The sequence below is a fragment of the Palaemon carinicauda genome, unplaced genomic scaffold, assembly GCF_036898095.1.
Source record: "Palaemon carinicauda isolate YSFRI2023 unplaced genomic scaffold, ASM3689809v2 scaffold5, whole genome shotgun sequence".
Lineage (NCBI taxonomy): Eukaryota > Metazoa > Arthropoda > Malacostraca > Decapoda > Palaemonidae > Palaemon > Palaemon carinicauda.
Window position 1 is genome coordinate 915851 of NW_027171761.1, and position 14905 is coordinate 930755.

Sequence of the window (14905 nt, forward strand, 5' to 3'; positions counted from 1 at the left end):
CTCGATCGTTGTTCGCACTGTTTTCCTCTTCTCCTTCCCCTTAACACTCATTACTTTCTTGGGACTCATTATGAAAGCTAAAAAAGCAATTAAAAGCACTGAAAATCACTAAATCACAACGAATGCTGATCGCGCGTTGTCTGAGTGACGCTCTCGAGAGAACTGATGCTTCCCGAGCAAGCGAGAGTGGCCGAGATGGCGCGATCATCACAAAGCCCATGCGGTCGTCACGTGTTCGGCTGGTCGAGTACCGAATTTTTGGTCGAGCACCGCAGCAAAAATTTCTCGAAAATTTTGGTCGAACTCCGAATTGTTCGAGTATAGAGTCGTTCGACTACCGAGGTATCACTGTATTTAGTTTAGTTTTCGATCTCGTGAAATTAAAGCTCTCTTGATGGACCTTGATGCTTATGGAGGTGTAGACCCAAAATGGTAATTTTCCTTGTTTTTTTTATAAAGATTGGCAATTTATTAGCTCCAAAGTTCTATGTTATTCTGCGCAAGTTAACAAGAAGAGGAGTTTTTAGCACTTGTTGGAGAATTGGTAATGTTACTCCACTATGTAAATGTGTTTGTGGTAGCTCAAGTCCAACTGATTACCACCCAATTTCCATAACTCCCATACTATCTAAAGTTTTAGAAATCTTCATAGTTTTGCTGAAGGTAATCATCTGTTCCCTAGTTTGCAATTTGGTTTTTGTAAAGGCCTTGGAGCATGGGATACTATTCTTACAATCTCCAATGCTGTACAAAAATCTCTTGATTGTGGTCAGGAAGTTCGTATGATTGGCCTTGATTTTAGTGCTGTCTTTGACTGTGTTAATCATGATGCCCTTGTTTTCAAATTCAAACAGTTGGGAGTGGCTGGGTCGTTTCTTAGCATCATTATTGAATTTTTAAATGATAGATTGTAAAGAGTTGTTGATGGGCACCATAGTGAATGTAGGAATGTGATATCTGGTGTTCCCCAGGGTAGTGTTCTTTGCCCATTACTTTTCATGCTATGTACACATGACACGTAGTTTGGTCTAGAAAAGAAGCTTGTTGCATATGCAGATGATGCTACTCTCTTTGTATCAATTCCATCTCCTGAATGTTGATTCAATGTTGCTGAGTCCCTTTATAGAGATATAACTAAAATTAGTTCATGGTGCAAATTATGGGGTATGAAGCTGAATCCTAATAAAACTCAAAGTATGATTGTAAGTAGGTCAAGGACGGTGGTTCCTCAACATCCGGATCTCAGTATTGATAATGTTTCTTTAACTTTGTATTGCTTAAAATTTTAGGTGTGATTCTCGACAGATGATTTACTTTTGAGAAACATATAAGGTCTGTGTCTTCTTCAATTGCACAAAAAATTGGCTTATTAAGAAATTCTTTCAAGATTTTTGGTGATCAGTCTATTCTGAAGTGTTTTAATTCTTTCATTTTACCTTGTTTGGAGTATTGTTCTCCTGTCTGGTCGTCAGCTGCTGATTCTCATCTTAATTTGTAGGAGAGGAACTTACGGTCTTTTAAATTTCTTATTTCTGATCTAGACATTAATCTTTGCCACTGTTATTCAATCAGTTCATTATGTATGTTGCATAAGATTTTTCATAATTCTGACTATCCTTTACATTCAGATCTTCCCGGACAGTTCCCTCCTGTTCGTAATACTAGGTATGCAGTTAATTCTAATAGTCAGCCCTTCTCCATCATGAGGCTTAATACTACACAGTACTCTAGAAGTTTCATTTCAGCTGTGACCAAGTTGTGGAATGATCTTCCTAATCGGTTAGTTGAATCGGTAGAACTTCAGAAGTTCTAATCGTTCTACCAAAGAGCAAGTGTTATTCGTCCAACCATCATTTTCTTTTCCTTCCCCTGTTGTTTGCAATCTCGAGGTACCTTAGTTGTTATTCATAAAGTCCATCTAATATCTTTTTTGGGCTCAAGCCATGTCGTCCTGATGGAAGTTCCTCTAAGGTAGCTTCCTAGGGTATATTACAACTACGGCGATATTCCCAGAGAATTTACCTTAAGGTACCCAGAATTCTAACTCCTGGAGCAAATATCCCTAATAAAAGAATCAGGGATATCGCGAAATATCAGCGGACGTATTCTTGACACGCCACATGGCAATCTGTATCCCGAACAGAGTTAACACTTCGTAGGGGTCAAATGGCAAGAAAACGAAAATGATAAGAAAGGGGGGAGCCGTTCGTAAGGCATCTCTCCTCCCCGTTTCGTAAGCGTGCCCTGCGCCGCTCGCGGCGCCATCTGTATTCCTTTTTGCGTAGCTATACAACTCGGTGTTTTCCCTGTGTTTCTACCAAAAATCTTGGATTTACTCAAGCTAATATGCTTTCTCCAACTTCTTCTGCTTCCGATAAGTTGAGTACCATTTCTTTTATGTATAAATGTAGGCTCTGGGTAAAATTTAAAGTAATTAAAAGAGTTATCTTTGATACAAGAGCTGTTGCCTGCTGGAGGCGTCCTGGACGCTGTCGCTCGCTAGATAGGATTATTTGGTTAGCCAGAGCGACGTTCCCAGCCCCCTTTTCGCTTTAATAAATTTATCTGCTTAGCTTATTTAGGAATACTTTTATGATGCTGTAGTATAGTGCCTTGGCGAAGGATTTGCCTAGGCTGGCCTACGCTAGACCTTGTAGCCTAGTCGTTTGGCCCTTGTACTTCCTGCATGATATTTAGTCTTCCAAGTGTGGTTATTTAAATTTTATTGAAGCGTTAGGCAACGTTATACATATAAGTTTATGCTGAGTTTTTTCCAAGATGATATATGAGTGAGTTTCGGTGATTAGGTAATCGATTCTCCCAGTGCCTAGGCTAGGTTGTCTTAGGCTATTGATATGTTTTCTTGTTCCCCCCGTTTGCTCCCTTCTCTTCGGGGAAGGCGCGCAAACCCTTTCCCTCTGCTTAAGCCTTGGGCTTAACCCTAGTGGTTTATCTGAATTAACTTTTGATACAACTATATTGGGGTGGTACTGTACCTTCCTGCTCCAGCTAGTCTGGTTCAGAGAGGGGCAGTACAGCAGTGTTTTAAGTCTGATTCTGTGTTGGCCTGGCTTGGGATAGAGTCTCCCTCGCTGTCTGATTATTATTATTATTATTATTACTATCCAAGCTACAACCCTAATTGGAAAAGCAAGATGCTATAAGCCCAGGGGCTCCAACAGGGAAAAATAGCCCAGTGAGGAAAGGAAATAAGGAAATAAATAACTGAAGGGAACAAATTAACAATAAATCATTCTAAAAAAAGTAATGTCAAAAGAGATATATCATATATAAACTATTAACAACGTCAACAACAAAAATGTCATATATAAACTATAAAAAGACTCATGTCCGCCTGGTCAACAAAAAAGCATTTGCTCCAACTTTGAACTTTTGAAGTTCTACTGATTCAACAACCCGATTAGGAAGATCATTCCACAACTTGGTAACAGCTGGAATAAAACTTCTAGAGTACTGCGTAGTATTGAGTCTTATGATGGAGAAGGCCTGGCTATTAGAATTAACTGCCTGCCTAGTATTACGAACAGGATAGAATTGTCCAGGGAGATCTGAATGTAAAGGATGGTCAGAGTTATGAAAAATCTTATGCAACATGCATAATGAACTAATTGATCGACGGTGCCAGAGATTAATATCTAGATCAGGAATAAGAAATTTAATAGACCGTAAGTTTCTGTCCAACAAATTAAGATGAGAATCAGCAGCTGAAGACCAGACAGGAGAACAATACTCAAAACAAGGTAGAATAAAAGAATTAAAACATTTCTTCAGAATAGATTGATCACCGAATATCTTAAAAGACTTTCTCAATAAGCCAATTTTTTGTGCAATTGAAGAAGACACAGACCTTATATGTTTCTCAAAAGTAAATTTGCTGTCAAGAATCACGCCTAAAATTTTGAAAGAGTCATACAAATTTAAAGAAACATTATCAATACTGAGATCCGGATGTTGAGGAGCCACCGTCCTTGACCTACTTACAATCATACTTTGAGTTTTGTTAGGATTCAACTTCATACCCCATAATTTGCACCATGCACTAATTTTAGCTAAATCTCTATTAAGGGATTCACCAACCCCAGATCTACATTCAGGGGATGGAATTGATGCAAAGAGAGTAGCATCATCTGCATATGCAACAAGCTTATTTTCTAGGCCAAACCACATGTCATGTGTATATAGTATGAAAAGTAATGGGCCAAGAACACTACCCTGTGGAACACCGGATATCACATTCCTATACTCACTATGGTGCCCATCAACAACAACTCTTTGAGATCTACTACTTAAAAAATCAATAATAATGCTAAGAAACGACCCACCCACTCCCAACTGTTTCAGTTTGAAAACAAGGGCCTCATGATTAACACGGTCAAAGGCAGCACTAAAATCAAGGCCAATCATACGAACTTCCCGACCACAATCAAGGGATTTCTGTACTGCATTGGAGATTGTAAGAAGGGCATCACATGCTCCAAGGCCTTTCCGAAAACCAAATTGCAAACTAGGGAATAGATGATTACCTTCAGCAAACCTATTAAGACGTTTTGCCAGAAGACGTTCAAAAACTTTAGATAATATGGGAGTTATGGAAATTGGGCGGTAATCAGTGGGACTTGAGCTACCACAAACACATTTACATAGAGGAGTAACATTACCAATTCTCCAACAAGTGCTAAAAGCTCCTCTTCTTGCTAACTTGCGTAAAATAACAGATAACTTTGGAGGTTTAGCCTCCTTCGGTCACTCTTGAAGGTTTCTGTAGCTATGATCCCTTCGTTCGGTGACCCTTCAGACTTGTCCTTGTTGCTGTTCCGGGTGTGGGGTGTGTCCCTTTCCCTGGAATAGCAATACCTTCCTTGCATTGGTTATAGGGAGGCAGCAAGTATTGCCGGCCTCCCTCCCCGGATTCCCCCTAGGCTGAGATGGGCTTTCTTGGCCGTGGGTGATCCTTAACCAGTGCAAGGTTGGACAGGACCCTGTTGTCCCTTTCCCTTCTGTCCTTTCCGTAATGTCATTAGTGTCTGCCTTCCTACATCCGTACCTAGCACAGGTTAGGATGGGGAGCTGACTTGGTTCTCTGCCGGCTGGCAGAGGACCTGTTACCTTGAGTGCTGCCCGGTCCTCCCTTGGTCCCTCATCCACTCCTGTCTGTAGATCCAGTGGGCAGTGGTTAGGAAGCCTGAATTAGATTCTCCCCTTCCTTTCAGCACACTTTCGGGTGTTGGGCGTTGAGGTAGTATAGCCTCTTAGCCCGGCACCCATTCTGTTTTCTTCTTGTGTGTTGTACTCTGCCGGCCTAGTGGCCGGCAGCCGGGCAGTTGGTGTTCTCTAGTTCTCTTGCTGCCGGTCGGCGATGGCTACATGCCTTTGCCGGCCGGTCTCCTCGCTCGTCTGCTGGCCGCTAAGAGTGGCATCCGGCAGCCGGGCGCTACCTAGCGTGGCTGCCGGCCGGCCTTTACCTCGCCCTGTCTGCTGGCCACTGGGAGTGGTGGCCGGCAGCCGGGCGCCACCTAGTGTAGCTGCCGGCAGGCAGTCACTGCCGGCCGGCACAGACATCGGAACTAGAGTTCTGCCGCCTTAGAGTTCTTAAGTTGTATACTTGAGACCTACCTGTGGGGGGTGCCGGCCGGCACGCCACCCCATATACTGTATCAGTATTCCCCTGTATAGCATATACTGTGGGGAGAGGCTATGATATAGTAGGTTACAACACTGTATTTTCTAACATGCTTGTGTTGCTTTGTGCAGTCACTTGGTGTTGCCTTACAGAGATGGAAAGAGAGTTCTTTCTGTCTTTAGCCAGTATGTTAAAGTCTCACCTTAGGTGTGAGCTACACCTATTTCCCTTGGAAAACATTTACTTTGGTTATTCTAGCAAAGACTAACCATTTGATTTTAATTGCTGGAAGGCTACTGCAAGTGACTGTGTGGGAAACACAAGTGTGTGTCTTTCCTTTAAACTTTGTACATGCTTGTATATACATGTGAATTGAAATTCACTTGATATTCCTGGAAATTTTCCTCTTTTACAGGAGGAACATCCGAAGTGCGGTAGCGTCTTCTGCAACGTCCGCAGTAAGTACTTCTGCGGGCATGATTTGTGTAGGAGGCACGCGGCTTGCGCAGCCTCCAAGGATGATCTCCGTTACTGGGACCCTCAGGTATGTTCAGTGTGTACTAACCTGCTAGCTGAGGCCTTTGAATCCCCTAGGTCGGCGAAGTCAAGGGATGCAGCGAGGGAGAAGCTTCGTGTTTGGGTAAGGGGTTTCCAAAAGAATACCTCTGGACCTTATCTTCCAAGTGAGAAGATGAGGGTGTACCTCTTTCCCAAGGCTTCTGCTGACGCTGTCGTCCCCCAGCCTCGGCCGGAGATCCCTCTCGTCCAGATCCCCGTGGATGCTGAAGTCGCGGATGCCATGCAAGACATTCAGCTGGACGACAAGATGTCGGACATGTCCGAACGGGCGGAAGAGGACCTCCTCGCAGGGGGCGAGGACGATGATCAAGATCTGAACGTCGTGGAGGAAGAGGATGCCGTGCCATCGGACGCTCTGGTTCAGGCCCCTGAACCTATCCCCTCTACTTCGTCCGCTCTTCCACCAGAGCTGGGACAAGCTCTCTCCTTTATTGTTGGCATGATACAGCAAATGCAGAAGGAGAACAATCAGAAGGCAGCTGCAATGAAACTACAGATGCAGAGGATTGCAGCATCACGTGGGCCTCCGAAAAAGCTCAACGTGAAAGACCTTCCTGTGTGCTCGGATGCCAACCCGTGGAGGTATGCCGAGCACATGCCGATGACGGTCGGGAAGATCGTCATGTTGGAGAAGCTGGGTTCAGTTCCCCTTGAGGAGGTGGAATTCTGGCCCAGCAGAGGGGCCTATCCGGACTGTTAAGTCCGTCTGAAGAAGGAACCGGCCTCGAAGGAGGAGACGGAGCCGAAGGAGGTGATCGTCTTGGATCACGCCATTCTCAAGCTTCGCTGGCGTCTGCAATGAAGGAGAGGGGCTTCTCGAACTCGAAAGTTGCTGCTTTGAGTAAGAAGCACCCTTCCTTCGTATCCTCTCCGGCTAGGGCCTTCCCCTTTCTGCAGAAAGGGTTCGCGGCCGTTCTGAAGGCAGTCGAGGCTGGCAAACCATGCCCCTCCTTGGAGGAATGCAAGCCTTTGTCTTTAGCCTTGCCGATGGACAACAATGACTGGAAGGACGTCCATCTTACCTTTTTGGTTGGGAAGTTGGACGCCGATATCGCAGGTCGGCAGTTCGGCGAAAACCTCCCTAAGCTGTCTGAATTCCTTCTGCGAAGGGAGCTCGAGACAAAGGAGCGTCTGGCAGCCTCGATGTCTCTCCAGACAACCATGGAGACAATGGCAAGCGACCCCAAGGTCCATGAAATGTTCATGGTGGTGGCCAAGATCCATCTGGCCACGGTGACAAAGGACCTCTATAGCTTTGTCAAGGCGAGGAGGGCCTGCAGGGAGTTTGTGTTCGCCTCGGCTACAGTGAGGCACGAACCGAAGAAATTGATCTCATCCAACATCTGGGGCAAAGATCTCTTCCCCAGTGATGTAGTTAAGGAGGTGGTGGACAAGGCAGCCACGGAGAATAGGAATCTTCTCCTTAAGTGGGGCCTGTCCCTCAAGAGGAAGTCTTCCCCCGATGAGGGTCCCCAACCGAAGGGGAAGACGAAGAAATCTAGGTTTTCTCCCCACCCAGCCAAGCCTTTCAGACCGCAACGTCAGCAGCAGCAACAATCGGCTTTGCCTCCGGTGCCCCAGATGGTAGCCCAGGCCCCGACCACCTTCCAATGGGTGCCCCAGGCCGTGTCCTCGTCATCCCCGGCATTCAACCCAGTGTTCGAAGGGCAGTCTACCACCTTTCGAGCAAAGCCCAGAGGAGCAGCCAGAGGCTCGTCTAGACGCCCCTCAAGGGGAAGGGGATCCAGAGGTGGTCGCGGCCAAGGAGGCAAGACTGCAGGGCAGCAGTCAAAGTGAAGTGATGCCGGTAGGAGGGAGACTACAGTACTTTCTGGATCGTTGGACCTTCGATCCCTGGGCCCACAGCCTGCTCAAAAATGGACTGGGTTGGAGCTGGTACAGCACTCCGCCCCCGTGCCCTCGATTTTTCCAACACTCCACCCCCGTTTTGGAGGAGTACATTCAAGAACTGTTGGAGAAAAAGGTGATCCGGAGGGTAAAGTCCATCAAGTTCCAAGGGAGGCTGTTTTGTGTTCCCAAGAAAGACTCGGGGAAACTCAGAGTCATTCTGGACTTGTCGCCACTCAACAAGTTCATAGTGAACCACAAGTTCAAGATGTTAACGTTGCAACACATAAGGGCCTTACTGCCCAAGAGGGCATTTACCGTCTCCATCGACTTGTCAGACGCCTATTGGCACGTTCCAATCAGTCGCCGTCTCTCCCCCTACCTAGGATTCAAGCTACAACGAAGACTTTACGCCTTCAGAGCGATGCCTTTTGGGCTAAACATAGCCCCAAGGATCTTCACGAAGCTTGCGAGCGCAGCGCTCAAACAGTTACGCCTAAAAGGGATCCAGGTGGTAGCCTACCTGGACGATTGGCTGGTGTGGGCAGCATCCAGGGCGGAATGCTTGCAGGCTTCCCTACAGGTGATTCAGTTCCTAGAGTATCTAGGGTTCAAGATCAACAGAAAGAAGTCTCGTCTTTTTCCATCTCAGAGGTTCCAGTGGTTGGGAATTCACTGGGACCTAGTGTCACACCGATTCTCCATCCTGACGTCGAAAAGGAAGGAGATAGCGGGGTCTGTCAAGAGACTTCTAGATTCCGAGAGGATATCAAGACGCGAACAAGAGAGGGTTCTGGGCTCTCTTCAATTTGCGTCGGTAACAGACCCGGTGCTAAGAGCACAGCTAAAGGATGCAGCCGGAGTTTGGAGAAGCTTTGCATCAAACGCGCGAAGGGACTTGAGGAGACCGGTTCCGCTTCGGCTACGTTCTCTTCTCAGAACGTGGTCTCAGGCCAGTCGTCTAAAGAGGTCGGTACCTCTTCAGCCAACTCCCCCGTCAGTGACGATTCACACAGACGCTTCAAAGGAAGGGTGGGGAGGTCACTCTCATCGGAAGAAGGTCCAAGGGACCTGGTCCAAGCTATTCGGGACTTTTCACATAAACTTTCTAGAAGCTATGGCAGTACTTCTTACCCTGAGGAAAGTTTCCCCGCGTCACTCGATCCACATAAGGTTGGTACTGGACAGCGAGGTGGTTGTGAAATGTCTGAATCGGCAGGGATCGAGGTCCCCGCCTCTCAACCAGGTGATGTTGGCCATATTCCGACTGGCGGAGAAGAAGAAGTGGCACCTGTCGGCAGTTCACCTTCAAGGAGTCCGCAATGTGACAGCGGACGCTCTATCCAGGGTTACACCGGTAGAGTCGGAATGGTCCCTAGACGCAGGATCATTCTCCTTCATCTCGAGTCAAGTCCCAGAACTGCAGATAGACCTCTTCGCGACGAAGGACAACAAGAAGTTGCCGCGATATGTGTCCCTGTACGAGGACCCCTTGGCGGAAGCAGTGGACGCGATGTCCTTCAATTGGAACAGATGGTCCAGGATCTACCTGTTCCCCCCTCACAACCTTCTGTTGAGGGTCCTCAACAAGCTGAGGTCCTTCAAGAGAGTAGCAGCAATAGTGGCCCACAAGTGGCCGAACAGCGTGTGGTTCCCTCTGGCTCTGGAACTACGACTGAAGTTTCTGCCACTCCCGGACCCAGTTCTGTCCCAGCGAGTCCAGTAGTCGACTGTCTACGCTTCATTACAGAAAACCCGGACCCTGCAGCTCATGATTTTCTCTCCCTAGCGGTGAAGAAGAGGTTCGGGATCTCGAAAGACAGCATTGACTTCCTGGAGGAATATAAGTGCAAGTCTACTAGAAGGCAGTACGAGTCTGCTTGGAAAAAATGGGTGGCCTTTGTCAAAGAGAAGAATCCGCATGAGATCTCGACGGATTTCTGCCTGTCCTTCTTCATCCACCTCCACGGACAGGGGCTGGCAGCTAACACGATTTCTACGTGTAAGTCTGCTTTGACAAGGCCCATTCTGTACGCCTTCCAGGTAGACCTCGCTAACGAAATCTTTAATAAGATCCCGAAGGCCTGCTCCAGACTTAGACCTTCAGCTCCTCCAAAGCCTATTTCATGGTCTTTAGATAGAGTCCTTCATTTCGCCTCATTACTGAATAATGAGGAGTGTGCACTGAAGGATTTGACTCAAAAGGTTATCTTCCTTTTTGCACTCGCGTCCGGGGCCAGAGTTAGTGAGATTGTAGCCCTCTCGAGAGATGAGGGCCGCGTTCAGTTCCTGGATGGGGGAGAACTGAACCTGTTTCCGGACCCTACGTTTCTCGCTAAGAACGAGTTGCCCACCAACAGGTGGGGTCCCTGGAGAATCTGCCCTCTGAAAGAAGATGCATCTCTATGTCCCGTAGAATGCCTAAAGGTCTATTTTCGTAGAACTTCAGACTTCCAAGGGGGTCAACTGTTCAGAGGAGAAACATCGGGCTCGAATTTATCTTTGAAACAACTCAGGGCGAAAATTACATACTTTATTCGCAGAGTGGATCCCAACAGTTCACCCGCAGGTCATGATCCGAGGAAAGTTGCTTCATCCTTAAACTTCTTTAACTTTATGGATTTTGAACACCTTCGTTCATATACTGGCTGGAAGTCTTCCAGGGTGTTCTTTCGCCACTATGCTAAGCAAGTGGAGCAGCTAAAGAGGTCTGTGGTAGCAGTTGGTTGCGTCATTAACCCTGCTGTTTAACTCTGCGAGGAACAGTGGATTTAATTGGGACTATTAATTCCAGGGTGTGTGTTTAGTTATATGCGGTGCTATATCTGGGAGTGAGGGCACCGGGTGCCCACAGTGACTGTTACGTCTTTAAGGTGAATTTAGCATAAGTACAGACATGTGTGCCGAGCGTTTTTGACGCTAATGTCAGTGGCTAGTAACATGGACTTTTAACTCTGATACCTTGGTACGTGAAAAGTGGCTTTAATGTTTTCTTTCAGATAAACATATATCTGTTTACTACCGTACTTGTGCAAATTATTGGTTATCCACCGATTATATGTATATATTTGTGGTAACCATGTCTATTTATTGTCTGTCAATAAACTTGTTCTCGGGAACCTTGCGTCTCCTTCACCTATGTCAATTTCTTATCAGTTATTGAGCATTCAGCCTATGTACGTTAATCGGGGATATCTATAATAGCCTGTTCCTTGATGCAAGCCTTGTTGCATTGGTTTATACTTTCCTTAGTGTAAAGGGCTCCATCCTTCTCAGAGGACGGTAGCGGTGGCAAGTTTATTCTTACATAGATATAAACCTTTTGTCCAACTCAGTTTCGACCATGGGGTTGGTTGATATTTCCTTTTGATGCTGTAGTTCCTTACAGACTATGCTTTACTTCATATAGGGTGAGACCACTATATGGGCTTGCCAGTGATTCATACATAGGTATATGTACTCTTCGTTCCTTCCCAGAGTCTAGTAGGACTCTTCCCTGTAGGGGTCAGGAAGCGCTATCATGGTTTATGGTTAGTGAAAAGATGTATAACGGTAACATCTTAGGTCTCTCAGTCGAGTTGACTAAGGAAATATTTCTGAGGAGTGCGGTACGTTTTGAGAATCCACAGATACAGTAATGCTCTGGTACACTTCCATCAGGACGACATGGCTTGAGCCCAAAAAACGGATTTTGAGCGAAGCGAAAAATCTATTTTTGGGTAAGATGGCCATGTCGTCCTGATGGACCCGCCCTGCCCCTTTCCTTTAAAAAAAAAAAAAAAAAGGGAAAGGGCTGTAGGACACCTCCCTACATACAGTATCTGTAGCACCTCGTGTATCGCTACAATGAATACAGATGGCGCCGCGAGCGGCGCAGGGCACGCTTACGAAACGGGGAGGAGAGATGCCTTACGAACGGCTCCCCCCTTTCTTATTGTTTTCGTTTTCTTGCCATTTGACCCCTACGAAGTGTTAACTCTGTTCGGGGTACAGATTGCCATGTGGCGTGTCAAGAATACGTCCGCTGATATTTTGCGATATCCCTGATTCTTTTACTAAGGATATTCGCTCCAGGAGTTAGAATTCTGGGTACCTTAAGGTAAATTCTCTGGGAATATCGCCGTAGTTGTAATATACCCTAGGAAGCTACCTTAGAGGAACTTCCATCAGGACGACATGGCCATCTTACCCAAAAATAGATTTTTCGCTTCGCTCAAAATCCGTTTTATTCTCATTATATGTCTTGCCTATGTCCATACAAATATAAAATCATGTTTGGAGAACAAAAATATTTCTTTTCTTGTCAGAGGTAATTGTTCAACAGTTCATCATAGTCTAATGTGACCTTATTAACAGAGGTGTTCAATTAAAAATCCTTTTCTGAGGAACAAGTAGTCTCCTCGGAAGGACTAAAGTCTTTGATCTCTCTCTCTCTCTCTCTCTCTCTCTCTCTCTCTCTCTCTCTCTCTCTCTCTCTCTCTCTCTCTCTCTATTTATTGCCTTTAAAATATCATAAAAAATTCTTCCTTGCTGTTTTTCCTGCAGAAAATAATGGTACACATTGAAGGCAATTTTTTGGCTTGGTTATTTAGATGTGAGCCTATTGTCTGCTTATATTCCAAGGGCAATCATTACAGAACAACTGTAACGCTGTAAAATATGTATGCCACAAGTTTATTACTTTAATGTGCTTAAATATTTGTGTTTATATTACATCGGTGTGTTTTCACCTATCTGTAATATCTTTGACCTAAATCAGACAATTGGCACCTCGTATGTTTAAACAGGAATTCAACGATGTATCCCCAACTTGAATACCCCCAACCTTGGTTTGAGAATGATCTAACTATTGATGCCAATTTATTTATATGTAAACCATTTTAATTTAATAAATATCTTTCCTTTAAATTGTATAAGTAGAATGTTTAATTAGTTTAAAAATGAGTTAAGTTCTGACCCAATAACATATCCTTTGTCCTACATATTATTAACGCTAGAGGTACTCTTCTCTATAGTATGTGGTTACAAGGGCTTTAAAGAATGGTCTACAAAACTTTTGGTTGAAAGTATTCATAAAGTGTTGGTTTTTCATGAAGCTGATTAAATTTGTTTTATTTTCCAAATATTTGCATATGATGGTATTATGCTGCACACATTTTATATTATTGCTCTTATGAAATGAGTGCATCACCATTTTGTCTTTTAGAAATAAAATATAAATAGTATTGTTGAAACGTTATCTTTTACTTTACTCTGTACACTGAATTGTAATTTGATTGGTAATTTAACCCTTTTACCCCCAAAGGACGTACTGGTACGTTTCACAAAAGCCATCCCTTTACCCCCACGGACGTACCGGTACGTCCTTGCAAAAAAATGCTATAAAAATTAGTTTTCCATATTTTTTTTGTATTTTTTTGAGAAAATTCAGGCATTTTCCAAGAGAATGAGACCAACCTGACCTCTCTATGACAAAAATTAAGGCTGTTAGAGCAATTTAAAGAAAATATACTGCAAAATGTGCTGGGAAAAAAATAACCCCCTGGGGGTTAAGGGTTGGAAATTACCAAATACCCCGGGGGTAAAAGGGTTAATCTGTTCAAATAATTGCTTAGGTTACATTATTTGTGTTTTCTTTTTATTTCTCAGACTCTGGCAAGTCACGTTGCAAATGCAGACTGCAGCATCCAGAGTTATGCAGTGAGGATCACCTACATTCTTTTGAAAAACCCCCGACTTTCACCTATGGTAACGTACCGTCCAGTACACTGCCTGATTTTGCTTGAAGGTGTGATCAAATGGATATTAAGAGATCATAGACAAGATAGAAATATAACATTAGCATTAATGCTTACAGAAGAAATTGGTTCTTTCATGAAAAGTAATACTGACAACAAAGCCAGTATTTCATCAGTTATGCATCATGTGTTTTTACCTTATGTAAGGCTGTGCTCTACCTTGAAATCTATAGACGTGGAAAATGTGAACAAATTGATATGTGAGCTAAAACATCTTCTGGCTCTTTGTTTGTTTAATGAAGCAACAAAACAATTGTATGTTGACATTTTATCAGTATTATTTTCGGAAGAAACTAAAGTTTCATTACCTGAAGATGGGAGTCGTATTTTCTCATCACTTATAACTTTTATTAACAATGAACCCATTGAGATATCTAAACATCTTTTATTTGAATTTTTGTCATCTTTCACAATAGCTTATAAGAACTACGGTGATATGAGTCACAGAATGAATATTCTGCTTTGTTTTGTTATTGGTGTGTCCGTGAAGGGTTCTGAAATATTAGCCATTAATAAAAATAATCTAGCATGTCAGCAAATTGCAGCACAGCAGTGTAGCCATGAAAAACAAGAGGCTCTTCTGTTATCCCTGTTGCTTGCTGTAAAAGATCTCCATTTCAGCCATGATGTTACACTTAAAGCCATCAGTCCTAAAAGATGGTTGAATAATTTAGGTGACTTGATTATAAAACACATGCTTTGCACAGCATATGGAGTGAAGTGTCTGCAAACGCTATTGCAAATCAGTCCCAAGGATATGGTCGACTTGATATTAAATAATTTTTGTGCCATTGTTCACAAGTGCATAAATGATACGTCAGACTCGGACCATCAAGACACTGCTAAGGATCTTTCTTCTGCCACTGATGATTTGCTCTGTGATGTGCTTGAAGTATACAGTCAACTTCGAGAAGCTCCCAATATGCTTGTGAATATCCTCCATTCACTTCTGAAGATGCCAAAAGCAATAGCCAATTGCACCATCGTACCTGAATCACTCTACATCTACGATGGAAACTTACTGCTTCCTCCAAGGTGA

General features: G+C 44.3%; 1 protein-coding gene across 1 annotated transcript in view; it reads left to right on the plus strand.

Annotated features, from left to right (window-relative positions):
* The window catches only part of LOC137637028 (uncharacterized), a 190338-nt gene that overhangs the window by 30046 nt on the left and 145387 nt on the right, over positions 1 to 14905 (plus strand). The window contains exon 4 of the mRNA XM_068369337.1: positions 13718 to 14901. Within this exon, the coding sequence (XP_068225438.1) occupies positions 13718 to 14901 (1184 nt within the window). The remainder of the gene's footprint in view (positions 1 to 13717; positions 14902 to 14905) is intronic.